This window comes from Anolis sagrei, chromosome 2, assembly GCF_037176765.1.
Source record: "Anolis sagrei isolate rAnoSag1 chromosome 2, rAnoSag1.mat, whole genome shotgun sequence".
NCBI classification, from domain to species: Eukaryota; Metazoa; Chordata; class Lepidosauria; order Squamata; family Dactyloidae; genus Anolis; species Anolis sagrei.
In genome coordinates this window covers 64,330,749-64,356,315 of record NC_090022.1, presented here as the reverse complement: position 1 = coordinate 64,356,315, position 25,567 = coordinate 64,330,749, and the positions used below count along the sequence as shown (strand labels likewise).

The 25,567-nt window shown below is 37.8% G+C and overlaps 1 protein-coding gene across 13 annotated transcripts in view; it reads right to left on the bottom strand.

The window, feature by feature from the left end:
• The window catches only part of RAF1 (Raf-1 proto-oncogene, serine/threonine kinase), a 98,879-nt gene that overhangs the window by 7,490 nt on the left and 65,822 nt on the right, over positions 1-25,567 (bottom strand). For 8 of the 13 annotated variants that reach the window (XM_060765950.2, XM_060765952.2, XM_067463564.1 and 5 more), the window contains 14 exons: positions 19,592-19,821; positions 17,881-17,993; positions 16,753-16,855; positions 14,183-14,340; positions 12,210-12,308; positions 11,456-11,609; positions 8,554-8,613; positions 6,067-6,094; positions 5,617-5,741; positions 4,173-4,290; positions 2,874-2,958; positions 1,847-2,023; positions 1,406-1,452; positions 75-193 (listed from right to left, as the gene is read on the bottom strand). In XM_060765950.2, coding sequence (XP_060621933.1) covers positions 75-193; positions 1,406-1,452; positions 1,847-2,023; positions 2,874-2,958; positions 4,173-4,290; positions 5,617-5,741; positions 6,067-6,094; positions 8,554-8,613; positions 11,456-11,609; positions 12,210-12,308; positions 14,183-14,340; positions 16,753-16,855; positions 17,881-17,993; positions 19,592-19,798 — 1,593 coding nt within the window. In that variant the 5' untranslated portion in view covers positions 19,799-19,821. Of the gene's footprint in view, positions 1-74; positions 194-1,405; positions 1,453-1,846; positions 2,024-2,873; positions 2,959-4,172; positions 4,291-5,616; positions 5,742-6,066; positions 6,095-8,553; positions 8,614-11,455; positions 11,610-12,209; positions 12,309-14,182; positions 14,341-16,752; positions 16,856-17,880; positions 17,994-19,591; positions 19,822-25,567 lie in introns of those variants that run through there. The other 5 variants (XM_067463569.1, XM_067463570.1, XM_067463571.1 and 2 more) reach the window with 3 other exon arrangements.

The following is a 25,567-nucleotide window of genomic DNA, read 5'->3' as shown; positions in this document are numbered from 1 at the left end:
CTGCCCTATTAATTTTACCTGTTTTAAACATCCATCCCAGCTATCTTTCTATTTGCACACATAAAACACCTTACCATCCAGAGAACAGATCCGGTAGGCTGTTCCACCTGCTGTGAACCACTCCATCTGGATTTGACTGTCGCTAAACCAAAATCCCCTATCTTCACTGTGCGGTCTTCATGAAGAAATATATCTATGAAGTTGTTAAGGAACACATGCTAGCCATTGTTGGAGTCAAGAAACACTATCCTCTTGACATTAAGCACAGAAGTTTGCCCATATTATTTATTATTTATGTGAATCAAGTATTTTATGTATTTTATAAAATATCCAGTATTTATGAGAAGAACATAACCTATAACTTTCATTTTTGTTACCCCTCCAAAGAGAATGGTATTATGAGTGCCTCCATTCTGTGAGACTTGCCATAAGGTAGTCTGCTTATTCTCATTGTTTTCTTCCTCTACTTATGATAGAGCTAAGCAACTATTTCCCTTGACTTAGAAGAGCTGAAGCCACACTACTGCCCCCTCACAATATTTTGATTTGGGGGGGGGGGGGGGGCTTGTGTCCTTTAGTGACTGCGGAGCCAATTTCCTGTTTTTAGTGGCCTCTTAATCCTTTTTAAGCACATTTCAGGACTTTTCTTCATTTTGGAAAAAAGAACTTTGCATGGCTAGTCTAGTTCCTCCCCTAAAGTGTGACAATTGCCTCACAGAGGGCAGAGAACACAACTGGGGAAAAAGTAGAGCTTTCAAAGGGACCATAAAGCCCCCACTTTCTTCATGGAGTTATCAACAAAAAGCCCAGCAGCCCTCTATCCATTCTCTTTCTGCTGCTGGTTCTTTTTGATTTAGATGGGGCATCTACTGTTGGATCCATTAATATGAACTGGTGAATTGATTATTTAACATGAGCCTAATATTGACCTTACTGATATCAGATATTGCTGATGGACTAATATGTTTTATACAATGTTTAAAAACATTTTACACAATTGTTAAATTTTCCAAATTATATTGGAATGCATGCAAGTTTATGTATTATGGTTATTGTGATGTTACTGTATTTACATTTCTATGAAAATGTGGATACACAGAGTCTGTCAGAAATAAACAAGAATATCAGTACAGACCAACAGCACAGATGACAGCTTTCAACAGTCCATACATTATGTGATTGTCATTGAAAGTTAAGTTGTATGCCTTAAATTTAGAGATCTTGAAAGTATCAGCAGTTTCCAAAACAAAATTATAACCAATACAGAGGTATTTGTGAATTGTTCTATAACTTGAAGTCTAAATTTCACATAATTTCCACATCAAAATTTAAATACCAAATTTCTTTTCAATACTAAACAATTGAACATTGGAAAATGAAATTCCACCAAATAAGGAAAGGATACTATTTGATTTCATGTCTCTGTGTATTATATTCTTCGCATGCAAGTAGCTGTAAAGAGAATTCAGTAACTGTAATTCTGAATGTGTTTGAAATACAAAAAAACAAGTTACAGAGGAACCTCTTTAGTCACACAAAAGCCTATTATAATTTTATAAATTATGCAAAATCATATTTCATGTTTAAATTAAATTAATGTTCTAGCAAGAGATGAAATATTTTAATCATACAGAAGCAGACAAGTCTGTTTGTATATCTATAGTTTCCAACTTTCTATGGAAATTTGCCCCAAATATTGCTGCTTCATGTTTGATAAGCAAAAAGTATTCCTGGACACAAATACAATCTAATTTCCTTTACAACGATTTCTCTAATTTGGAGCTCTCAACACCACTTTCACGGCTACATTTCCATCATTTTGGAAGCAGCAACTTCTGCTACTCACTCCATTCCTTGTGCCGTCTGCCTCGCAATATCAATACGCTGCAACATCTGAAACTTGGTCTCCTGGACATGCAGGTGTTTATATAGACTGCTTCCTTCACACCACTGAGTGACTATGGCCAGATTATCTTTCGTCATATAACCCATGAAGAGCAAAATATTAACATGCCGGGTTTTCCTAGTAGAAACAAAGAAGAATTAACATTTTGAATTGACTACCTAAAGACCTTTAAATCCATTGTTTTGGTAACTATGAACCAGGAAAATGATAGAAAATGAAGAACAATTGCAAAATAGCTAATTAACATGGAGGATTAACCAGTAGTGATTACACTATGTAGCACGATTTTTGTTCTTGGGTTATAAATGTCATTTCCTGATTGCTTCTATCATAAAAACATGGAAAACATTCATTAAACTGCAAAAACTTTGTTTTCCAGGACACCCTGCAGCACATTTTGCTATAGTTTTCAATTAATATCTCATTGAGTCTCAACCAATTCAACATAGTTTGTAGCAGCCACAAAAATGAAGTTTCTGGAGTATAACAGCTACTTTCAGAGTAAGTACCGCACAATTAAACAGGAATAACACTTTCAAACCAGGAACAGGAAAAAGATTGTTACATAGTGTTATAGACACAATTATCATCTAAGATGCAGTCAATTTTTGTCTTCCATAATCAGAACCATACAGATGTTTGAGTTTACTATCTTCACAATAGTAAGGAATGCCGCAACAAACACAAGTTTGGATGTCAAGCCTCCAAGGAATGGAAGGGCTTCTTCTAATAGCAGTGGTCTTTTGTTCTTTGGAACTGGGAGGCAACTCCCTCACACTCAGGTTCCAGAAAAATGGAGAGCCCTCTGAAACATTTGAGTTGACAGATGAGGCAGTGACCTTTTTTTTCTATCAGCAGGAGCATTCTTAGCATAATTCTATTGTGGATTCTCCCCCAGTGCAATAAAAATCACTGTATTTTAAATAAAATTACTAGATGTATACTGAAAGGCACAGGTTTGGTTTACCTTAAAACAGCCACTTCATTTCGGAAGGCTTGAAATTGTTCTGGAGTTGGATCTACAACCTTCAAGATCTTTACAGCTACATCTCCTGTAGGTATAATTAAGCATCAACCAAGATGGTGCCGATAATCTTGCAATATCCTCACATACAAAACACAAGTATGTGTGTACAAATGATGCAGAGTAAAGCACCACAGACTCAGTAATTCATATTACGTGGAGAATACATCTAGTCTTAGTCCTCGGTGTCTCAAGTAGATCTATAGACAAGACTTAGTTTAGAATACCTAGATGTATTCTGCATTATAGATTCCTCATGGATCCAGTTTTCTGATAATTATCAACAGTGCAGAGATTGGCCAACGTAAAAAAAATCTGCAAACTTTCGGAAGTATAGGCTCTGATGCTTATATACACAGGGTAGTAAAACTGGGGATAGAGGATTTGTTCCTCCTTTCTTCTCCTCCTCAGTGTTTGGAGCAACACCTATGAAAATAGTATACATAATCTCCCCATGGAAAAAAAGTTATTATCTGAAGCTTATGTACCTCTATGACACTAGGACAGAACCACTTTGGTGTTAAATAAACAGCAATCTTCACTCTATATCACACAACAAAGCTTTGATAAAACCCATTTTGTGCTATGACCCAGGAGACGTTTCTATGGAAAAAGTAAAACTTCCCATAGATAACGAAGTAAAAAAAAACCACATGGAGGCAGCTAAGTAGCTCTTTGAACTGTAGCCACTGTTTTAAACATAGTGTTCCTGGAAATATTTCCAGCCTTCAAAGGCTCAAATACCAAAATTCTTTCCAGTAAAGGACACTTTTCTGTTATTTGAATAATGCAAAATATATTTTGAATTCTAATTTGATGCAAAAATGGTAATGTAAACAGGCTTCAAAAACTTTATCTTTCAGTTCTGCTAAAGTGGCACCAGTTCTGGCAAGTGCAATGAGCAGCCAGTCTTCATTCTAGCTCAGAAGCTCCAAATGTCAGTGTAGAGATACTGCAACAGTATTATGGTGAGCCCAACCATCTCGTCAGCATCAAGGCTGGGAAGAAATGCAGATGTAATGTGGCAAGTGCAGCTTTAACGTGACTTCAAGACTCTTATGAAGCAATTCAACATTGAATAGTGAAACAACTGATTTGGAGAAAAACACTGAACAATTCTTTGGAAAATCATTTCTGTATATAGGATATAAAGCTGACACATGGACCTAAATTTTGTCACAGTAATATTCAAATAAATGCTAGCATTTTGGAACAATCATGGCAGAAATACTTGATACTTACCATGCCACTTGCCCTTGTAAACTGTTCCAAAAGAACCTGATCCTACCCTGGAAGAAAGCATAACTTCACTTGCTTCTATTTCCCAATAATAACTTGAATCTCTCTGCCCACGAGGTCTCTGAAAAGCAAGCAGGTGTTTATAATACAAACATAGCAGAAACTGAGTTTTTATAGGCTTATATTAAAGCCTGCATCTATCCAGATATGTCTGGTTTGGATACACTCAACCTAGATTGAATCTTCAATATATTGTTTGCTTGTTTACAGCATCTATACCCATCCTTTAACCAAAATGGTTCCCAGGAAAGCTTACAAATCATTAATTTGACAATCCTTTGCATTTAGGCTTACAATCTAAATGAAAAATGAGGAAAAGAAAATGGCAGCGTGGGAGGGAATTTGGAATGCTGGGCCAAGGCATAATGGAGCATCACCTGGCTGCTCTTCTTGTCCTCAAGGGCCACAAAAGAGAAAATGGAACATGGAGGGAGCAGGTCTCACAAACTGCCTTGGTTAAAGTTATAGTGTAGACCTAAGTTGAGTAGAAGGACTGAATCGCCATTTTAGAGCTGAAAAGTCTGTTGTATAGTTGGCTATAGTTGGCTAGTTCTGTGTCGAGGAATATTTTGCTTCATCATAATAGTCAGGTTCCTACATATTTCCATTTATATTTTATTTTATGTCCATTCCAAGTTAGAAAAGTGCTGATCCAGCTATATCTAAATAAAGTAAGAATCCAAATAAAGTAGGAATCTAAAAAAAAAAAATCACTGTTGTTTTTTATCAACCCAACCAACAGTTCTAGTCCTGAATATAGATTTTTGCACAGAATTCCAGCATATTACTTTTCTAACTCCAACTATGCTTATTTATACACCACCTATGCTTTTCATCCACCATGCTAAAGTATTTTCTGCACATTTTAGTCAATTACTTTTTAGCTATTTACTATCTTGTGTACATTTTATTTCCTCAACATGCTCTGTAAGCCTCCCAAATATACAAAAACTAAAGGGGAAGCACCTTTCTTCTTGCAACATCTCCCAGATGCAAAAACAATTATTTTTTTCCCATCCCTAGCAAAAAGTCAGAAAGCATGAGGTTGTTTCAGAGATTACGAAGAGAAGGTTACACAGATGCTGGGCCCCATATTGGAAGAAATTTGAGATATAAATAAGATTAAATGAATGAATTAAAAAACAATTCATTTTTAGATTCAGAATGCCAATCAAGCAAAGTAATAATGGTGGAAGTGCTTAGCTTATTACAGAAGTACACATTCTGCTTATCTATGGCAAAAATTCACTAAGTACAAGGAACAGAAACATGTTTCCAAACAGTAAACAAATCAGTCACATATCGAGTTAGAAGCACTGTTCATGCTAAAAGCCTACATTGTAGCTCCTTTCAAGTGATGGTTCAAAATAAATGTTTAGATGCTTACAATTTTTTTCTCTTGTGCATTAGATCCGGAGGCTCTCTCTCTTTGAGCAGGGACTGGTGTTTTAGACTGAGACCACCCTGTTGGACTTGTATTGTTGGGGCTACCAGATACAGCTGGTGGTGATGCTACATTTAATTAAGAAGAAAAGAAATAGATGCTTAGTAATATTATAAAGCTCTTGGACAAGTGGCACATACATGGGGTAAATGACATGAAACTTACATCCAGATGATAATAATAGTAATAATAATAATAACTACTACTACTCCTCCTCTTATATCCCACCACCTTCTCCCCAAAGGGCCTCAGGCCGGCTTACAGACAGCACAAAGTGCCTAAAAACAAAACATAAGCATGAGCACAAAATAAAATACAATAAAACACGTGCACATATAAAAACATCAATTCAGTAAGAAATGGTGTATCTAAATATTTCAGTATAACACTCACCAGATTCACTGTGACTACGTATGGCATCCTGAAACAAAGAAAAAGATTGTCAGTACTTTAGCAAATGGGCTATGACAAAGAGATGGACCAGAACATTTCTCTAATGAGAAACTGACTCAGCAGCTTTTGACTCTTCATACCAAACCATTTTGGGATAGGGTATGTTATTTAAACACATACAATCCCAGTGTTTGTTTACAGACTTAAAGTATGCTCAGCTTTCAAAGTTTTAAATATGAGGTCCAATTAAGTTTTTGAGAGTTTTAAAGCAGCATTAAAGCTGAAGTCCATAACACATTGCCATTATCACAATTATGATATCTATGTTGTCAAACCAACTATTAATAACATGTATCTTACATATCCTACATTTAGCAAATGAATTTTCAATTGGGAAGATTACTTTTTTAAACATAAGAAGAATCTGAATCTGTAGTAAGTTTCAAATGAGTGGAGATCCACATTGCTTGCATTATACTGCTGCTGCAAGCTGAGCTGGTTTCTTCTCTCACTTCATGCCACACATGCTACTCTATGTAAACATGCACAGCTCTGACAAAAAGCACATTTGTATGTTATCCTATCTGTTTAATACCATTCAGTCTGGATAACTGACAGAAAGACACATGTTCAACATGTAACATAGGCCAAGGTCAAAACAAGCCGAGAGGATGGCTTGAAGGCAAGTGATGCTGTTCTTCTATTGAAGTTAAAGAGGTCTAATCCTGGGAACTTTGGAGGAAAAGCGGAATATAAGTATGATCAGTACAATTGAAGTCAATGAGGGTTCAAACTGATCACACCACATAAAACATTTAGGAGGATGAGATACTGCAGAAGAACCAGATATAGAAGGATAGCACTATGACAATTACACATTCCCTTTTGTTCTAAGGAGATGCATTTGGAGAAGAAGAACTGACATCCGTTTCAGGAGTCCAAGAATGGTACCAGCAAAAATACTTTCACACATTAAAAAGAAGGTTATGATGACTGCATCTTTTGCTTGCTTATACTTGAACTATATAATATTCTGTGCATATAGGGATCTGTAACCTTTAAAATCAGCTTTATGAAGGAAACATGAGAAGAAATCTGGGAAACTACTGGTGTACACAATGTATTCAGCATGGCTGGACCCCCCCCCCCCCAAACTAATGTTACAGGGGAAAATGCATTCAGGTTGCTATACTTAAAATAAGGCAAATTACTGCTGTATACATCAAGAGTAAGCAACTGCCAGAGAGTTGAGGGCCGCACTAATTCCCCAGAAGACCTTCAGGGAACACTCTGCCCACCCCCCCCCCCAACAAATAATCCAAACTTGGGGGTGGTGCAGTGACATATGCACTACTCCCCTCCCCTCCCCCTTTTTAGGCTTGGGGAATGATTTTTGTTCACTTCATGTTTTACAAACAGAAAGAAATTAATCTCTGGGAAGCTTTGAGGGCCACAAAAACAACACTGAGCCACGTGTACCCTGGAGGTAGCATTTTGACCATCTTCCTTCTTTGATACACAGTTGGGAGGGAAGGTTCTTAACTGTACAGACTTTCTCTCTGTTGGCCAGCCTGGCTGGGGCTGCTGGAAGCTGAGGTCCGACAGATCAAGAGGACCAAGGTTTGAGACAAATGCTCTTGGAACCGAGGTATCAAACATGTAGCCCTCCAGATGTTTCAGGCTGCAAACTCCCAGAAGCCATAGCCAGCTTGTCCAATAGCCAGTCCAAAACACCTGGATGACCACAAGTTCAAGAGAGCACCACAATTCAAGAGAGATATTGACAAGCTGGAATGTGTCCAGAGGAGAGCGACTAAAATGATCAAGGGTCTGGAGAACAAGCCCTATGAGGAGCGGCTTAGGGAACTGGGCATGTTTAGCCTGAAGAAGAGAAGGCTGAGAGGAGATATGATAGCCATGTATAAATATGTGAGAGGAAGCCACAGGGAGGAGGGAGCAAGCTTGTTTTCTGCTTCCTTGGAGACTAGGACGCGGAACAATGGCTTCAAACTACAAGAGAGGAGATTCCATTTGAACATTAGGAAGAACTTCCTGACTGTGAGAGCCGTTCAGCAGTGGAACTCTCTGCCCCGGAGTGTGGTGGAGGCTCCTTCTTTGGAAGCTTTTAAGCAGAGGCTGGATGGCCATTTGTCAGGGGTGATTTGAATGCAATATTCCTGCTTCTTGGCAAGGGGTTGGACTGGATGGCCCATGAGGTCTCTTCCAACTCTTTGATTTTATGATTCTAAGTTTGACACCACTACTCTAGAATGTATGGATTTTACTCTGACATAGTCCAATTTGAGACTATGAGACTACTTGATATCACCAACTCCAGTTTTAGTATTAAGATCAAGCCGACATGCCACATTGTTATTTCTAAATGAAATTGTTAAGATATGGTTTGTGTTAACTTACACTAATCTCACCAACTGTTTTAGCAATCCTGTTAACTAAAGAAAGCAAAGGCATCCAGACAATACCTACTCTTCCCCTTAAACAGAACCGTCTGCACCAGGACCTGGGAGAAGCATTCAGGCTGTTATTCTAGTTCAAAGCAATGAGAAATAAGAAGAGAACAGAAGGAGTAGTAAAAATAGTTTCCAGCTGCTAGAATGAAAGTAGCAAAGAAGACAATTCGATAGAAAGAGTTAAGAGTTAACACATTAATTAAGGGTATGTTATCTAGGAGTTTTGTAATTGATGCAAGAATGCCCAACCATACAGAAGTAGGCAGGCAAACACTGCATCAATCATTAAACATTCTCCAAGCAAGGGTTTTTTATTTTTAAAAATCCCCTATGTTCCCAAGGCTGTAGAGTATTTAAATTCTACTATAAAATGTATTGGTAATTAATACAGATCTATGAGAAAAGATCTGTCTTGTATAACAATTTGAATCTTGGACTAAAACTGGGAGACTGTATTTAAATCTCCATTGAGCTATGGAAATCCACTAAGTAACCTTGAGCAAGACACACTCTGACTAAATCTTGCAAAGAAAACCCTAGGATAGGGCCACTGTAAGTTATGATTAACTTGAAGACCACACAAGGGGGAAAATCCTTCAAGATCTAGGAACAGGATTCTGAACACTAACCCCTATAAATATGAGACAAGAGAAGAATCTGGGGACAGTGTATCATCCTAGACTCATGTGCTAACAAGCTTTCGGAGGGAGAGAAAAACAGTTAACTTATTTTATCTGACCATAAAAGAAACCAAAACTGGGATTGGAAGGAGAAAGTAAATGATTACAGACTTAATATAAACAAAGCTATGTTTTCTCTAGTGCTAAAAAGAAAAATCAGAGTTCTATATCAAGTCTATCAAGTGTGATAGATCCTTCTATCCATGCTGGTCCCCAAGCCCTAGAAATCCTGCTACTCAACATGCCCAATTATTCATCTGCTGGATTGGGTTGCTGGGCAAGAAAATGACCCCTTAAATCTGGACGTGTGACTGTGTTCTTTAGTTTTAGTGTGCATGTCCTGACTCTATTTCAGGACTGATAGCAAGCCATAGACAGTTTTAAAACAGCAGCAATATTGTTTACTGTGATATTGTTTACTGTGTTTAACAAATTTGTTAAACACAGTAAACAATATCTCACCCTGTAATGCTCTATTTCTTTTAGTTCCCTAAAAGTCATTCTGTCTTCTTCCTCAAACCGAAATCCTGTCTCTACCAGCTCAAAACTTGAAACACTGCCTTTTGAAACAATGCCTCTGCCTTTTGATGCATCCTGTCCTCCTGCCCCTTTCCTTCCCAGCCATCCTGAGTGGCCATTGGCTTAGTGCCTCCTTCACACCAAGTTTTAAGAATTGTTTATTCCACACAACAATAAACTTGTTATTTTATCATAGAAATAAACTTGTATTACACAAATTTACATGTATTTGACATATTTTTACAATTTCTTCTGCTATCAATGGGAAAAAAACAAGAACTACACTAAGCCAGAAAATACGTCATTTGCTCAGCTCTTCACTCTTCTAAGTTGGTCTCAAACTTTCAAATGTACAACCACAATCAACTTGTTGAATTCTGTGCTGATAGCAAATGAGTCCTCCCTTTGTAAAAATTTCAGCTGCAAGAGATTTTGCGAAGTGAAGAAAGCTAGCCAGCTAAGTCAGGAAACTATAGCGAACATTATCGTCAAAAGGAATGGATCTTTTTTTTTTTTTTTTGAAATATATAAATTTTATTTTCTCCACACTTTGATGGCATACTAGTATTCTCAAGTAAGTGCAGCTTACAATCCTACAATTATCAGCATTTTTATTTCAAAACTCAGCCATAGTATCAAATTTCAAAACTCTGCAAGCCCTTTAAAACTTCACTGCTCTTACAAAGTGTGGAATCACCTTTGTATCATATTTGGTCTGCCTCTTTCTTTTTTAATCTACTGTACATTAATTACTAGTTCTCACACATCCTGATACCTCAAGGAAGGCCCACCAGTTTGTGAAAAAGAAAGCAGAAGTAGAAAAAGCATCTCCAGGCCTCCCACATTTCTAATGACACTGGAGAGATGGAGTGTTAGCCCAGAATGGCAAAGAGCTCAGTTCACATCTGAATGCCAAGTGATCCAAAATTAAGGCATTTGAGAGAAATCAATAAAAATGTTATGTGACTGAGCATAACCACCACTACATCCAATACATGTACTTCTACAAGCCTGAAGACTCTCTTTCTAATGAAGTGTAACCTTGACTTCTGGATATTTTACTTAATTTTAACTTTCACTTAATCTAATAAAATAGCTTTTAAGACTCATATTGGCCATGTATCACCTTGGTATCTGATACTGGCAATAATAGAAAACTAAAAGCATGATAAAAATAAAAGCCTTACATACATATCATCAACAGAAAAAAAAACTGCACATAAATTTAAACCTCTTGGATCATGAACATAAAAAGAAGAATGTATTCAGTATTACATAACTCGCTATAAAACTGTTTTTAGGACTTTTTTATTCACTCAGCTTTTGAAGGCAGTTGTAGTGCAGAACATTTTATTTTGAAGCCCACTTATAAGGAAATATTATTAATAAGTTTGTACAGATTGATAAGTCAAAAGAATGAGATGTCACTAAATTTGTCTCCAATAGCTGCCAGCACCTTGTTCTCCAGACTTCCAAAACAATACATCAGTAACAAACCGATGTGCCAATTTGGACAACAACCAAGAACTGTGATTTGGCAAATGGAAAAGTCAGACACCTAAGAGAACAAAAGAGCTAATTTCTGCTCCTCTAAATTAAGGTTTGGAGAAATTAAAAATGAAGAAACAACCATCACGACTTGCAAAAAGAACTGAAAGACATATTTCCAATTAAAATTCTCTTTTAAAAACCTGGCAAAACACTAAGGAGCAGGAATACCTCAATTATCCGATTATCCACTGGCATAGTAGTGCTGACCATATGGACATTTGGGGTTGATGTGGATCTCTGTCTCTGAGAAAGGGAGCATTCAGGAGAAGGATTTGACGGGCTGAATGTGAAGGCATGAGGTGTAGAATATCTGTGCTGAGAACTAAAGGACAGAAAACAAAGTTAGCAAATTTCTGTGTTTACATTAGGAAATTGCCATTTATCATTGCTAATTTGAAAAGATACCCCAGAATCTCTAAAGTAGAAACTAATCTAATAAACTATTCCATATCAGACTGAGAAAAAGACACATGTCGACGTGACCCATCTCTATTAGCTTTGAAAAGTTTCCTTGTTCTTGAGATAGTTTTCCAAGACATCCAAACAAGAAAACTAGGATTTAACAGTTGTCTCCAAACCAGAATATCAGTAAATCATACAAGCTACCTCCCAATTATTAGCATTATATCTGATTTCTATATTCATGATCAAAGCTACAGCAGAGGGCAAGCTGTCATTTATGGAATCAACCAGCCAAATGGGTAAACCAGATATTGCAAATGGGTCCAAACTGTTGGGTCAATGCATTCCTTCCTCCCTTCATTCTATCCAATTCTTGCTCTCACTTGCTGGTAAAAGCTATCCTACTCCTTCTTTCCAAAAGAACATTTACAAGCAGGGATTGAGATTTTTTTCTAGTTCTAGGGCAACTCTTCTTATTTTGACACCAGGGATTTCAATACAAATTTAGAGTATGACTTACTTAACAGGTATTCGGGACACAGATTCCCGCATTCGCCGTGTTGTCAAAGGAGGTAGGGCCGGCATACCACTCTCACCAACATTTGAGTGTGGGAATAATCTGAAACCAAAAGCATGCAGCTGAGCATTAAAAATGCAAACATTTTACTAAACACAAGATATCTTCTATCTGACTCCTGCACAGATTATGTTGGGAAAAGAGCTGTGTGTCCCCAAGAAGACAGCAATCAAAATCAGGGTAAGATAACAGCTCCCTTTCAACGAGTAGGAATGCAATACATTACAGTCAGTTCTCCATAATTATCAGTTTGTCCTGTTGCAAATTTGATTATTTACAGATTTAATCAAAATGACATCTTTAAGAATTTCCAAGTCTTCCCATGTGACTCTATTGGCAACTTCTACTAGTAATTAATCAGAATTATGCTGGAAAATCTAGAGTTTCTTAGAAAGCACACCTCTCTAAGAATCTCTAAGTTCTCCAGTGCAACTTTATAGTAAACTTTCAGCAGACATTGACCCCAATCCTGTGCTGAAGAACCTAGAAACTTTTAAAGAGGTGTTCTTTCAGTTTTTAAAAACAGCACTTTTTATTTGTAGCATTTTCCTTATACTGAGGTTTTTTATACCCTTACTCCCAGGAAATGTGGAGGACTGAATACAGTTGAAAACATTCATTCAGTATCTACACCCTCTAATTCAGGGGTCCTCAAACCTTTTAAACAGAGGGCCAGGTGACAGTCCCTCAAACTGTTGGAGGGCCGGATTATAATTTGGGGGAAAAAAATGAATGAATCCCTATGCACACTGCACATATCTTATTTGTAGTGCAAAAAACACTTAAGAACAATACAATAATTAAAATGAAGAACAATTTTAACAAATATAAACGTATTAGTATTTCAATGGGAAGTGTGGGCCTGCTTTTGGCTGATACGATAGGATTATTGTTGTTGTTGTGCGCTGTCAAGTTGTTTCAGACTTAGTTTGACCCTGAGCGAGGGCCGGGTAAATGACCTTGTGAGGGCCGTATCCGGCCCCCGGGCCTTAGTTTGAGGACCCCTGCTCTAATTCATGTCCTGCTTTATTAACCTGGATGCTACAGTTTTCACTGTAGTTATTCAGGCAAAATGACATACAGATATGCCAAGAACACCAATTTTACACATAATGCAGAAAGTGGTTATTGCATCTCGCATGCTTTACACTGCAACAAGATTTATGCGCAAAGGTTGGAAATATTAACATCTACTACCTATCATTCAATGGTTAGAAAATCTTTTCCCTTTTTCCTTTTTGTGCCTTTCCTTTGTTTTCAACTTTAAAAGAAAACTGTACTGATGGAAAAACCAATTACTCAAAAGCAGTGAAAAATGGAAGAAAAATTCCACTGGATGGGAGAAAAATGGGTACTAATGCAGAAAGAGTAGAAAGTTATTAGAAACTAAAGAACAAGTTCAGAAATTAATTTTGTTTCAAATTCGGGTGAGTCTTTGATTAATAAATGTGCATATATTGATAAAACCTCACACCTGTAGTCAAAGCAGTCAATAGAAGAAAACATTACATACAGGCAAGAAAGAGGCACCAATAACTTACAACTACAAGTACTTTCTCCTTTTTTGGATATTATTTGCTGAAATATTTACAATCAGTAGTCCACATTTGCTAAGGTTAGGGATTCAGGATCTCTGCAAAGATAGATTTGAATTTTAAAGCTATTTTTGCAGGAGAAAACAGCTCTAAGAATTGATTCCTCAGCTCTTTACTAGAAAAATTGCTCACAACAATGAGTCTGTAAAATTTACTAGTAAAACAGTTCATAACAATGAGTCTGTGATATAAAATGAGCAGGAAAATGCAGTTTAGCTGGCCAAAGTTTTTGCACATTACAAGATTAACAGTACTTCAACAGTAGAAGAATTACTCCCAGGTAATTAGTTATTTTTGTTATGATTTTTTAAAAACTCTTACAACAGTTGCCGGATGTTGCTCCAGTCCACACACATTGTCGGTACTTTTGTGCTGCAGTGTTCATGGAATTTATAGCCACATGTTTGACACCGAAATCCATTTAGCAAGAACTTCTGACAGATGTCACAGTATGCAAGCTTTAGAAATGTCTTTCGTGCCTGGAAAATAAGTTTAATAATTTTATTACCATGGCATTTGCCAGCTAAACTTCAATCTATATATTTGATTGAATTAACATAGTCAGATTAGAAAGTTCCATAAATTCAAGTCAATGTTTACATAACATAGGGAAAAATCACAATTTTACTATTGTAAGGATTTACTTATTACAAATAACTATTTTGAATTTTTAAACGCTCCAATGAGAACACAGAATGTTGTAAGTAACCACGAACAAAAGTTATTGCCACCAAGAAGATCACTTAAAATGATGCCAAGAGTCAAAAAGTGATCTTCACTAATGGGACAACACAATGGAAACAGCCCATAGAGGAATGCAATGAGGAGCAGATATGAAAGAAACTTTTTCTCCAGCTGGTTAGCAAGCCCAAACAGGAGATAAATAAGAAGATAATGACACTGGATTCACTGTGAGGGTTTAAAATGACAGACCTGAGTTCTTCAGATGAAGCAGGAAAAAAAGTCCTGCAATGAAAATGGAAAACTGGAATACAAAGAACAGGAAACACACACATTTGTAAGATTTATGTGTAGATGATGTCCCAGAACAGTGCTATATAAAGTGATGATCAGTCAATTAGTGCCAGTATGGAAACTATTGGCTACTGGTGTGTAGCAAGCTTCCAAGGAAAAAAGAAATACTTGTAGTCAATGAGTACAAATCCAGAGCTGCTTCCTGGCACATGGGGAGAGGGGGAGGGGGATACTAATCTCCTTCAGACATTACACAGCTTATGAAGCACTGTCCTAGAAGATTTCAAAACGTCTGAAATTTCAAGCTGGTAAAAAGTCAATCTCCAGAGTGACTACTGCTAGTCACCAAGGCTGGCATGCCTAGTTTTGCCCTTTTCCTAAATGGAGTTTGGAACCTTCAACACAGAGAAGAACCAAAAATTCAACAGAAGGAGAGGTATTGAAAACTAAGGTTGTTGATCCCTTAATGGATTGACAAGATCTGACTGATCTTCTGTGACCATGGTGATTTCCTGAGTTATGAGGTAAAATGAAGGAAAGATATAAAGAAGTTTTGTCAACACATGAAGAAATATACTGCTTGCCTCTTTCCTGATTGGGTATAAAATAGTGAACATTTACTCTTAAACAAGTGATGTAAAGACTTTTATGAGAGGAATTCTCTATCTTTTTTACAAAAAGGAAGAACACACAGTAAGTCAGACCATGCTACAAGATGCCAACTATTGATATAGAAGTAGTAAGGGTAGAATGACATGCCATGGATCTCAAAACAACAAATCACAACAGAGTCAGCCAAGTAGTACATATTAACTTCAAAATCAGCTGTATGCATAAAGTTTACACAAAGTACTTTAATTAGCATAACTAACTTAAATGAACAAGCCCAGAATTATTGCTGGTATGATAATGGATCCCTCTGTAAATCTTGCTGTTATTAAGGTGATGGAAGAAGCCCAGTGTAATTCCTTGTGACCGAACTCAAAGATGTTCCTACATTTGTTCCAAGCATTGCACGTAATTTAATTGCCAGTTGCCCACAGTTAAAGGCAACACCTTGAACTGGAATAAATTGTGTTCGAATGCATCTGCAATGTCTAGACCAAATATCAGAATATCTCTGAGGTATATCATAAGGAATTAGTTGCCTTGACAAAGTAATAGCATGTTTGAAGCCAGGGCAACTTCAGTGTTTGTTCTGCGTAGTTTTATCTTCTGTCCTTGGCATCTCTTTCCAAATGGCCAAAGGTGAAGCTGCCTGTTTCAGAGCACTTGTTTTATAAAGTCTTTCCAAACAGAACAGGCCTGGATCCTGCGGCCTGGTCTAAACAAAAAGGTATTTAGTTAGTACATGAGGACAATCATCCTGTAGCATGAACTGTTGAGTTTAAACATGGCCTTAGAATCCCCAAATGCTTTGGACTGAATCTATCATAGACATCATATTTCTGAATCTTGAAGACTAATTTAAAAAGTGTGATGGCAATCAGAAAAATAAAAATGAGGACCACTCCATACTAATGTGTAGGACAAAAATAAGAAAACATTCCTCTCTCTCTGCTGCCAGCATAGCAAAACTGAGGACAAAGTGCCAATGCCTATGCTATAACATTTGGGGAAGGGGCTTCACCAAATTCTACTTATGTCTGGAATGTTCTAATTGTAGCTCTGGACAATACCTGTGAGTCACAGAATCTACAAAGTAGTACATCTTTGCCAGAGGAATATTCCTCAAAACACTTCCACACAACTTGGAGTGAGGGAGAAACTTAATGACTTGCATGGGCAACGTAACCATAACACATCTCTTTTCTATAATAGGGATTTAGATATCAATTTTTATTTCACCAGTCCATCTATAAAGCATTTTCATATCTGCTTCATACAAAAATATACACATTGGAAAATCAACTTACAAAGTTGTGTGTTGTGAGTGGAACATGATCAAGGAAGTCTACTTGCAATTCTTCTCCAATCAAGGAGGCAGCATCTGTATTCCAATCCAGTCGTGCTTTCTTGCTGTAAGAGTGGGAGGGGAAATGTATAAATATACTACATACTCTTAATTCTATATCAGAATGTCTAGTGGATTTTAAATTATCTCAAGGGGCTACTTGTTCTGAACAGAAATGATCTAGGTACTACATTTTGTTCTCCCCACCTCAGGAAGTCACTTTGGATTTTAAACCACCTCTGAACCTAAATCGGTGTCAAAGAGAAGAATCAACCATTTTTGAGGGGGAAACGGGGAGGGGGGTGGAATTGGGAATCTAAGGGTACTCTGACCTCTATTGGCCCAATCTGGTTTAAAGTCTCTAGCAACAGAAGCACATAAAAAGGTATGCATGGTCATGCAGGCATTTATTATTATAGTTTATGGAATTCAAAAGAAACAAGTGCCCTATATAATAAAATTCTTCCTGCAAACTGCATGATATAGAAGCTATATGATGGACATGAGCCCAGACTTCATGGGCAGAAATGTGTTCTATATGTGTTCTATAACTGTGATTTATGCCTTGAAACTGTAAAATAAGTTACCCTTCTCCCTGAGCTTATTAAAGAACCATTTAGTATTTGACACAGCACACTTGGGTCTATAAAAAGCAGAGAATTATACTAAACTTGCTGATAGTATATAAATGTTTACTCTAAATCTAGAGAGAATATAAACAGTGAAATAAAAATACATAACATTACTATTTATGAAGTTAATAACATTAAATATATACATTTATATCACCTCCAATTTCAGAATAAGCAGATCAAATTGGTTTTTTACTCATGTATGCTCTTTGCCTATCCACCAATTTGAACAGAATCAGTTTATCATATGCTTAATTCAATGAGGTAGATAAATAAATGTGAAGACTGAACTGCTTAATTTTGTCTGATGGCTTTTCTCATTTTGTAATACTTGGCTGTTGAATACTGCAGTCAATGGTATTTGATTGACAAGGAATGTTTGAATTTAAAAAGCAGGAAATGAGATTGAGAGGAATTTGTTGAAACAATTTTGCACAATTTGATATTTTAATTCTTACCCTTTGTGTTCATTAAGCAATCTAAAAACAGCACAGCATTCTGGTTGCAGTCCTCTAACTTTCAGTGCTTTCATAAGGCAATCGTGCAGGGTCATTCCATTGCGCACATTCACCTGTTAAATAAAAAATCCAGCATATTCAATGTCAAAAACCATTTTGACACATCTTCATATTTCATCTTTGGAACTAATGTTTACAATATTTGTACTGAAAGGGTGGATGGTTACAACTGATTATACAATAATGATAGAAACCATTCATTGTAGAATTATTGTAACACTGACAATCTCAAAGGGATTGGGATTATCCTACTTTTCTACAGTAATTTATTGATTGCTTACTTAAAGATATAATCTCATTTACACCACCTCTGATATCAAAACGTTAGTTTAAAACAGTTAAAACATAATAACGACAAAAATATAGCACAACCCAATTAAAAGATCTACCACAAAAATTGTATAATTGTCAAAGGGTTTAGCAAGCTAAAGTATCTCTGCTTGCCAGCAGAAAGAAAGATGTGAACCCAGCATCTGGTGGAAGGAAATGCCTTAACTTGGTAGCAGTCACTGAGAAGCTTTCTCCTGTGTACCCATAAAATGCCCGGGATAGAAAAAAGGTTTGAGCAGTGGTGACGAACCTTTTAAGAGACCGAGTGCCCCAACCGAAACCCAAAACCCACTTTTTTATTGCAAAGTGCCAACACGGTAATTTAGCCTGGATATTATTATATCATTGTGTTGTTATGATGATTATTATATCATTTTATTATATGATCATTTTACGATCAATTCCTGACTCCCTTCAGTGCTCAGCCCAAGATAGGTTCACCACCACTGGTCTAGAGAAAGCCCTCTACGAAGGATCTTCAGATAAGCTCATACCAGGAGCTAGGGTCTTTCAGATAATCTGGATATTCTCCCAAATCACAGTGTGTTTGTTAGTTGCAAACTACAAGAAGTGGACTTTCTATAGTCTGCAAACCTGCCTCATATTTATGCACTTGCTTGGCAATTATGAACAAGAAGAAGCTGCTAGCAAATGCATGAAGTGGGTAGGCAGACTGGACAAAAGAATGAGACATCTTCCCCCATCTACACACAACACAAAAAGCAAGGAATAATGAAACAGGACTATGTCACCTCCTCCATTTACAGCACAAAATGGAGTGCAAAAAAGCAGTAACTTTTGTGTATTTACCAAGCTGCTATAAAAGAAGCTCAGCAGTGAAAAAAGAGAATCAAATGATGAAGTTATGAAACACTTATCAACAAAATCTATTCTAGACACATTTCAAAATCAGTGCAATTTGCACCGTATATCTTAACAACGTACATGTCAGCATTTTTATGCTGAAATAACTTTTCAAGCCTTTAGGATACACACATAAGTCACTTTCAGGAAAGAGGCAAAACACAAGATGGATTCTCTGGTTAACACTATCTTATTATCCAAAAAGCATCCATCAGCCAAGTCCATTCATAAGGGACAGGGCCACATATTCAGTGAAGTGATATTAGGCTAACTGCTTTCCTCAAAGCTATGCATGTGTATATTCAGTCAGTACACTGAACAAAACATCACTGTATCCACCTTGAAGTTTCTACATTTAAACATTATTAGACTACTGGGACACTGGAATGTTTATACACGGGGAAGGCAAGAGGGACAGCCCGTCTTTCATCTTGCACAAAACAAGAAACAGACTTACCACTGTGCGTTGCTTGTTTGGCAAAAAAACACGAATGGTATTACTTGTCTTGGAAGAATCTGAAAGTTTCCCATCATCAGACGCTCTGCGCTGATAGCCGAACTGCTGGACAATAGTAGGTGAAATACAGCTGGATCCATTGAAGACAGAATCCTTTAATCCAATTCCATCAGTAAGAGCCTTCCAAGCTCCATGAATGTGGTCCATTGAAGCAGTCTAAATAATCCAACCTTTTAAAAAAGACAAACATATTCTGAAAACAAGTACACTTAAGGGTAAAAATAAACAGTTTTTGATTGTTGTGTTACAAATAGAAAATATCTGCAAGAATGAGGTACAAAGTGGATAAATATAATTAATATCACTGAGACCAGAATAACTTAATAACAACAACAACAACAACAACAACAACAACAACAACTTTATTTTTGTATCCCACCACCGTCTCCTCAAAGGGACTCGGGGCAGCTTACAAAAGGCAACAGGTGCCTAAAACAAAACATGACATAAAACACAATATAAAATACAATTGAATAAAACAAACATCCAACAACAACATAAACCTCAGAATAAAACACTGCACATCCAACAATGGCTATAGCTAATGTAAACATGACCAGACTGTAAATAATAGGGCCAGGGAATGGGAAAAGTACAGAGCTGTAACAATGGAACAAGGGCATGGGATAAAGTGTGTGGCTGCATAAAAAATTATTGAATAACTAGGAAAATGGCATCCTCAAAAGTTTGCTTGAATAGCTAGGTCTTCAGGTCCCTATGAAAGGACGACAGTATGGGGGCTTGCCTAATCTCCCTGGGGAGGCCATTCCAGAGCCGGGGTTCACTACCGAGAAGACCCTCTCCTTCGTCCCCAACCACGCTTGTGACTTTGGCAGAACCACGAGGAGGGCCTTCCCCAGCAGATCTTACACCCCGTGCCAGTTCAAAGGGGGGAATGCAGTCACAAAAACAGACAGGATCCAAACTGTTTAGAAACCCATATTAGCTGTTTTTACAAATTCGTGGGTGTTTTACATACAGATGCACATGTATTTCTGCTGTTAGCTGGGAGCAAGAGATAGTTCTCTAGCCTGGCACAGCAGCAAACTGAAAAGATACAGTAGAGCCTCAGTTATCTGACCTCCACTTATCCAACATTCCGTATTATCAGACGCATGAGCGAGGGAGGGCAGGTGGCAAAGGCAGCGGTGGCGGCCGAAGCAAGAGCCTGCCCTTCCCTTCCTGCCTCCTTCATGTCCCGGCTCCCTACCTGTTTGTACCAGCAGCAAAGGCAGTGACAGCAGCCCTCCCTCGCTCGATCGCTCACTCACTGGGCCGAGTCTTGGTTTTGCTGCCAAGACCCAGGCCAGTGAGTGAGCGAGCAAGGGAGGGTGGCAGCGGACAGACAGGCTCCTGCTTCTGCAGCTGCCACCGCCTTTGCCACCCTTCTTGCTTACTCACCCCCTCTCGCTCACTGGTAGGAGTCCTGGTTCTGCTACCGGAACCCAGCCTGGTGAATGAGCAAGTATGGGAGGGCAGCAAGGGCAGCAGTGGTGGCAGAAGCAAGAGCCTGGCTGTCTCTTCTAGGCTCCTGCTTCTTCCACCTTCCCTCGCTTTTCACCAGGCCAAGTCCTGGTTCTGCTGCTGGGACTCAGCCTGGTGAGTAGTGTGCGAGAGAGGGTGAGTAAGTGTGTGAGCGAGCGAGGGACAGTGGGCGGCGAAGGTGGCAAAGGCAGCAGCGGTGGCGACAGAAGCAGGAGCCTGGAAGAGGCGGCCAAGCTCCTGCTTCTGCCGCCGCCGCCCTTGTTGCCCTCCCTCGCTCGCTCACTCACTCAGCTGTCCTCCCTCACTTGCTCACTCACCGGGCTGGATCACAGCAGCAGAACAAGGACTTGGCCCGGTGAGTAGCGTGCGGGGGGGGGGGGTTAGTGAGTGAGCGAGAAGGGTGGCAAAGGCGGCAGTAGCTGCAGAAGCAGGAGCCTGGCCGCCTCTTACAGTAGAGTCATTTTCGTTTATCCGACATTCTGCCAGCCCATTTATGTTGGATAACAGAGACTCCACTGTACCTAGAATTGTATACAGAGAATCCCATTAATGTATTTTGTTTTAACCAAATACAAAATTCCCCCCTCCAGAAATTGAAATTTAACATAATCTAAAAATGAAGAGATTCATTAACAGTGCAGTCATTAATTAATCCTAATGATAACCCTTGGTATGGGTTATTTGCACAAAGGGACACTCACATTAACCACAGACAGATTAATTGTACTGCTAGACCCGCCCTGAGGTTCTATTGTTTTTACTCAATTCCATTTCTGATAACTACGTGTTAGTCATGGGTGTCTGAAGAGAGAAAGGTATTGCACATGGACAGCCATACCTACCACATAGATGCATGGAAAGGAAAGCCCTCTGGGGCAGGGCTGCAGCTACACTGTTCCTTGGCTCTTTACATGAGTTTCATATGCAGAAGGTTTAATAATATATTCAAGGTTTTATTGCCCTCAATTTCTTTTAGACTAAACAAATTCACTATGAAACAACCCGCAGTGCATACAGCAGAAATTAATTCTGAGTAAACATGCATAGGATTGTTCTGCCAGTTAACAAAGAATCGTGTAATCATCTGACCAACTTAAATAAAGACTGGTGTATTAGGAACAAAGCTGAAAAACAGGTTTCCCATCTTTAGGGTCTAGGTGCTGCTCTTCCCATCCCAAAACATTATAGCAAAGCACACAATTTCCAAGGAACCAAAGTGGAAGTCAACAGAAGTCTAGGTTTTGCAAAAATAAAAAAACAACTAAAAACAATTTAAAAACCTGTGACTTTTTAAAATTGCTCTTTTTGTCACTTATTAATTACTAATTTTTGCAGGAAGAGGAAGCTCTATGAATAGGGAGAGCTGTAAAAAGAGGTTAGGCCATATGCAACCCATGGAACTTCTGTTGCCTACGCTAACACAGGGAGATCCATTCCTCTTCCACTAGGATGGCCTCTCATCAACAAGAAAGTCTATTTACTTGCCTTTAAATACTAGATAGCTGCTAAAAATTATAAAGACACTTTATTACAGTACAGAACTGTAATGAATGCTAAATTTCATTTAACTTTCTCACCCAAGACCACCAACTAAACCAGGCCGGCACAAGCTGTGGCCCTCCAGGTGTTTGGGACTTCAGCTCCCAGAAGTCCTAGCCAGTTTGTCCAATGGTCAGGAATTCTGGGAGCTGAAGTTCAAGACACCTGGATGGCAATAGGTTGTGCAGACCTGCATTAGACTGTATGATTGATCCAGGATCTGAAAGTGGATGCCTTAGGTCCAGAAAATAGTCTGTTCATTGCACTGTAACTGCTCTGTACCTGAAGTTTTAAATAAAAACAAAACATTAGCAATTTTGAACATTGAGCAACATTTCAACATTTATGAGTTTTGCAAACAAAATAGGTAATACAAATTAAAAGTATACTAAATTGAGAAAATTTAAACAATGACAATTATGCACAGACAGACATTAAACTAGGGACGAGAAATAAGGTACCAATATCACAGTGAAAAAGAAATGCCTTTTCCCATTGCTCAAAACGTTTGTTTGGTTCCTTCCTGCTTCCTGCATCTTTATGTATAAGCCATTTGGTACCCTGAATTTAATATACATTAATGACTTACATTTAATGTCTGTGGCCTATTAAGACACAATGAGCCACAAAGGGTAATCAGTGAAAAGCCTGACCAGACTGGCTTCTCCATGAGAGCAAGGCATATTCAGTAATATAGGCCATGACATTCTTGCCAAACTGAGAAAAAGGCAGAGATAAAGCAACTGTATATCAGCAAAGTATCTTTTTAAAAAAAGGAAAGTGTCAGTTTTCTGGGGAGGGAATGTTTGTAGAGAAAGCAGATGACAATAGCAATCTGGGAGCTGTTGGGCAATTACCACTGACTGTAGATTGTCACGTCCTATACATAAAATGTCAGTGACATGAATGCTGAGAAGTATCTGCTCAGACACTGCCATCATTTAATAATGTGGAACAAGATCATCCACTTTTTTTAATCCACATAAGATCCCAGAACTGAACTACCACAGATCCAGAGGCCCCACTGTATTTCTCTCAGACATTTAATCCATGAATGAAATGGCCTTGCCAGGCTGGAGCTCTGATTCAAGTACCATTAGCATTTCTAATATAAAAACTATTTTATCTGTACTTTCATTTTCTACTTCTAAATGAACTAATGTGTTTCACTTAAAGAAGAAACTAGATCCAGACAACGACTGAAGTCCTTTTTCAAAAACGGGGAATACTTGTTTGCAATTCTCAACAATTTAAGGGGCAGGCCAAAATTTAACCTGATGGCATCATATAACCTGATAAGAGCCTAAAATAAATGTCTGGAGCACCCTTCTCCCTCATTTCATCCTACGATTCAGGGGACTCTCTCATTTCCATGTCATTCACTCTTTTGCTCCCAAGAGAAGAACAGCATTGCTGTACCTTCTGCAAATCAGGTTGCAAAAACTTGAAATCATCAGTCCTTTTCAGTCTAAGTGTCATACTGTAGAGGCAAAGAAAAATAGAGAGCTAGAACTTTGATGACCAGTATGAAAAAGTAGCATGTAAACACTATATGAATGAGACATTCACAGTTGTAATTTTCTGCTGAAAATGATTATTTCTAAAACTATATCATTTTATTACACTAATCATAATGAATAAATACAACACAAGCCAGGACAGGGATTTTCAAAAACATCATTTGTTGAGGTGATCGTTCCTAAAAAGCATACATACATACATACCAAATACAAATGCAAAGTTAAAATATATCTAATGCAAATGGTAAAATAAAAATATGAATCATTTAATTCCTTCTTATGTTCATTATCTCTTAATCTCCCCATCAAGTATTAAATGTTTATGACTCTTCAAGAAAAATAAGCATACCGGTACAGTGTGTAAAATTAATATAACAGGCTTTTAAAGAGTTGGTACATGCTTACATGGGATTAGGTGCAACTGAACTCAAAGACTTAACTCTAAGCAAAAATACTTATGATTGGTTCAATAAAGTTGTAAACCTATGCTTACTTGTGTTGAAATAAGTCTCACTAAACTCACTTACTTCTGAGTAGAAGAAACATGATTGCATATAGCTGTACTAAGCATTCTACATCAAATTCCAATTGCTTTTCATTGGCAAGTTTCAGAAGAGAAAACGCATTCAAATTCAAGAAAATCCATATCACTACCTTGAATCTAAAAATTTCTGAAGAGTCACAATAGCATCATTTGACTATTAATAGCCATCCTGAATACTCATCCTTTGTAAAAACAACTCTCAGAAGTATTTACAGGCATTTTCTTCATGATGTATTAAATTATAAATTGCCTACTGCATTAAAAACCTGGTCAGTGCATGTGCACTCTCCCCCAGTGTCAATATTCATAAAGGTTAGTAAAGGCAACACTAAACAGCAGTACTTTGTGCAGTATATTCTGGCTATTTATCTTATCAGTAGTAGTAAGCAAAGGAGAATGTTAACAATACTCATATGTTGATGTTTGGATTGTAGAGTGTGTGAACAATTCCAGGCAACATGTCACCTTTATTTGCCTATTACTTTAGTCACTTATCTTATTTGCCTGGTACATTTATAAAGCACTTTTTTCCCAAGGAGCTGAAGGTAGTTCTCCCAATTTTATTTTCACAATCATAACTTTGGGGAGATTAGACAGAGACATTGGTTGTTTCAGAGTCACTCAGTGAACTTTAAGGCTGAGTAGGTATTTAAATCAAAATCTTTTTTACTTCTAAACTGACTCTCTAACAATAAATTGGATGTGAGCAAACTAAGGCTTCAGATGTTGGCACCGACAGTCATAGTCATCACTAGTGAGCAGTGCTGGATGTTGCAGTTCAATGCTTCGAGTGTCACATTTTGCCCAGCCCTTCTTTTAACCAGAGCA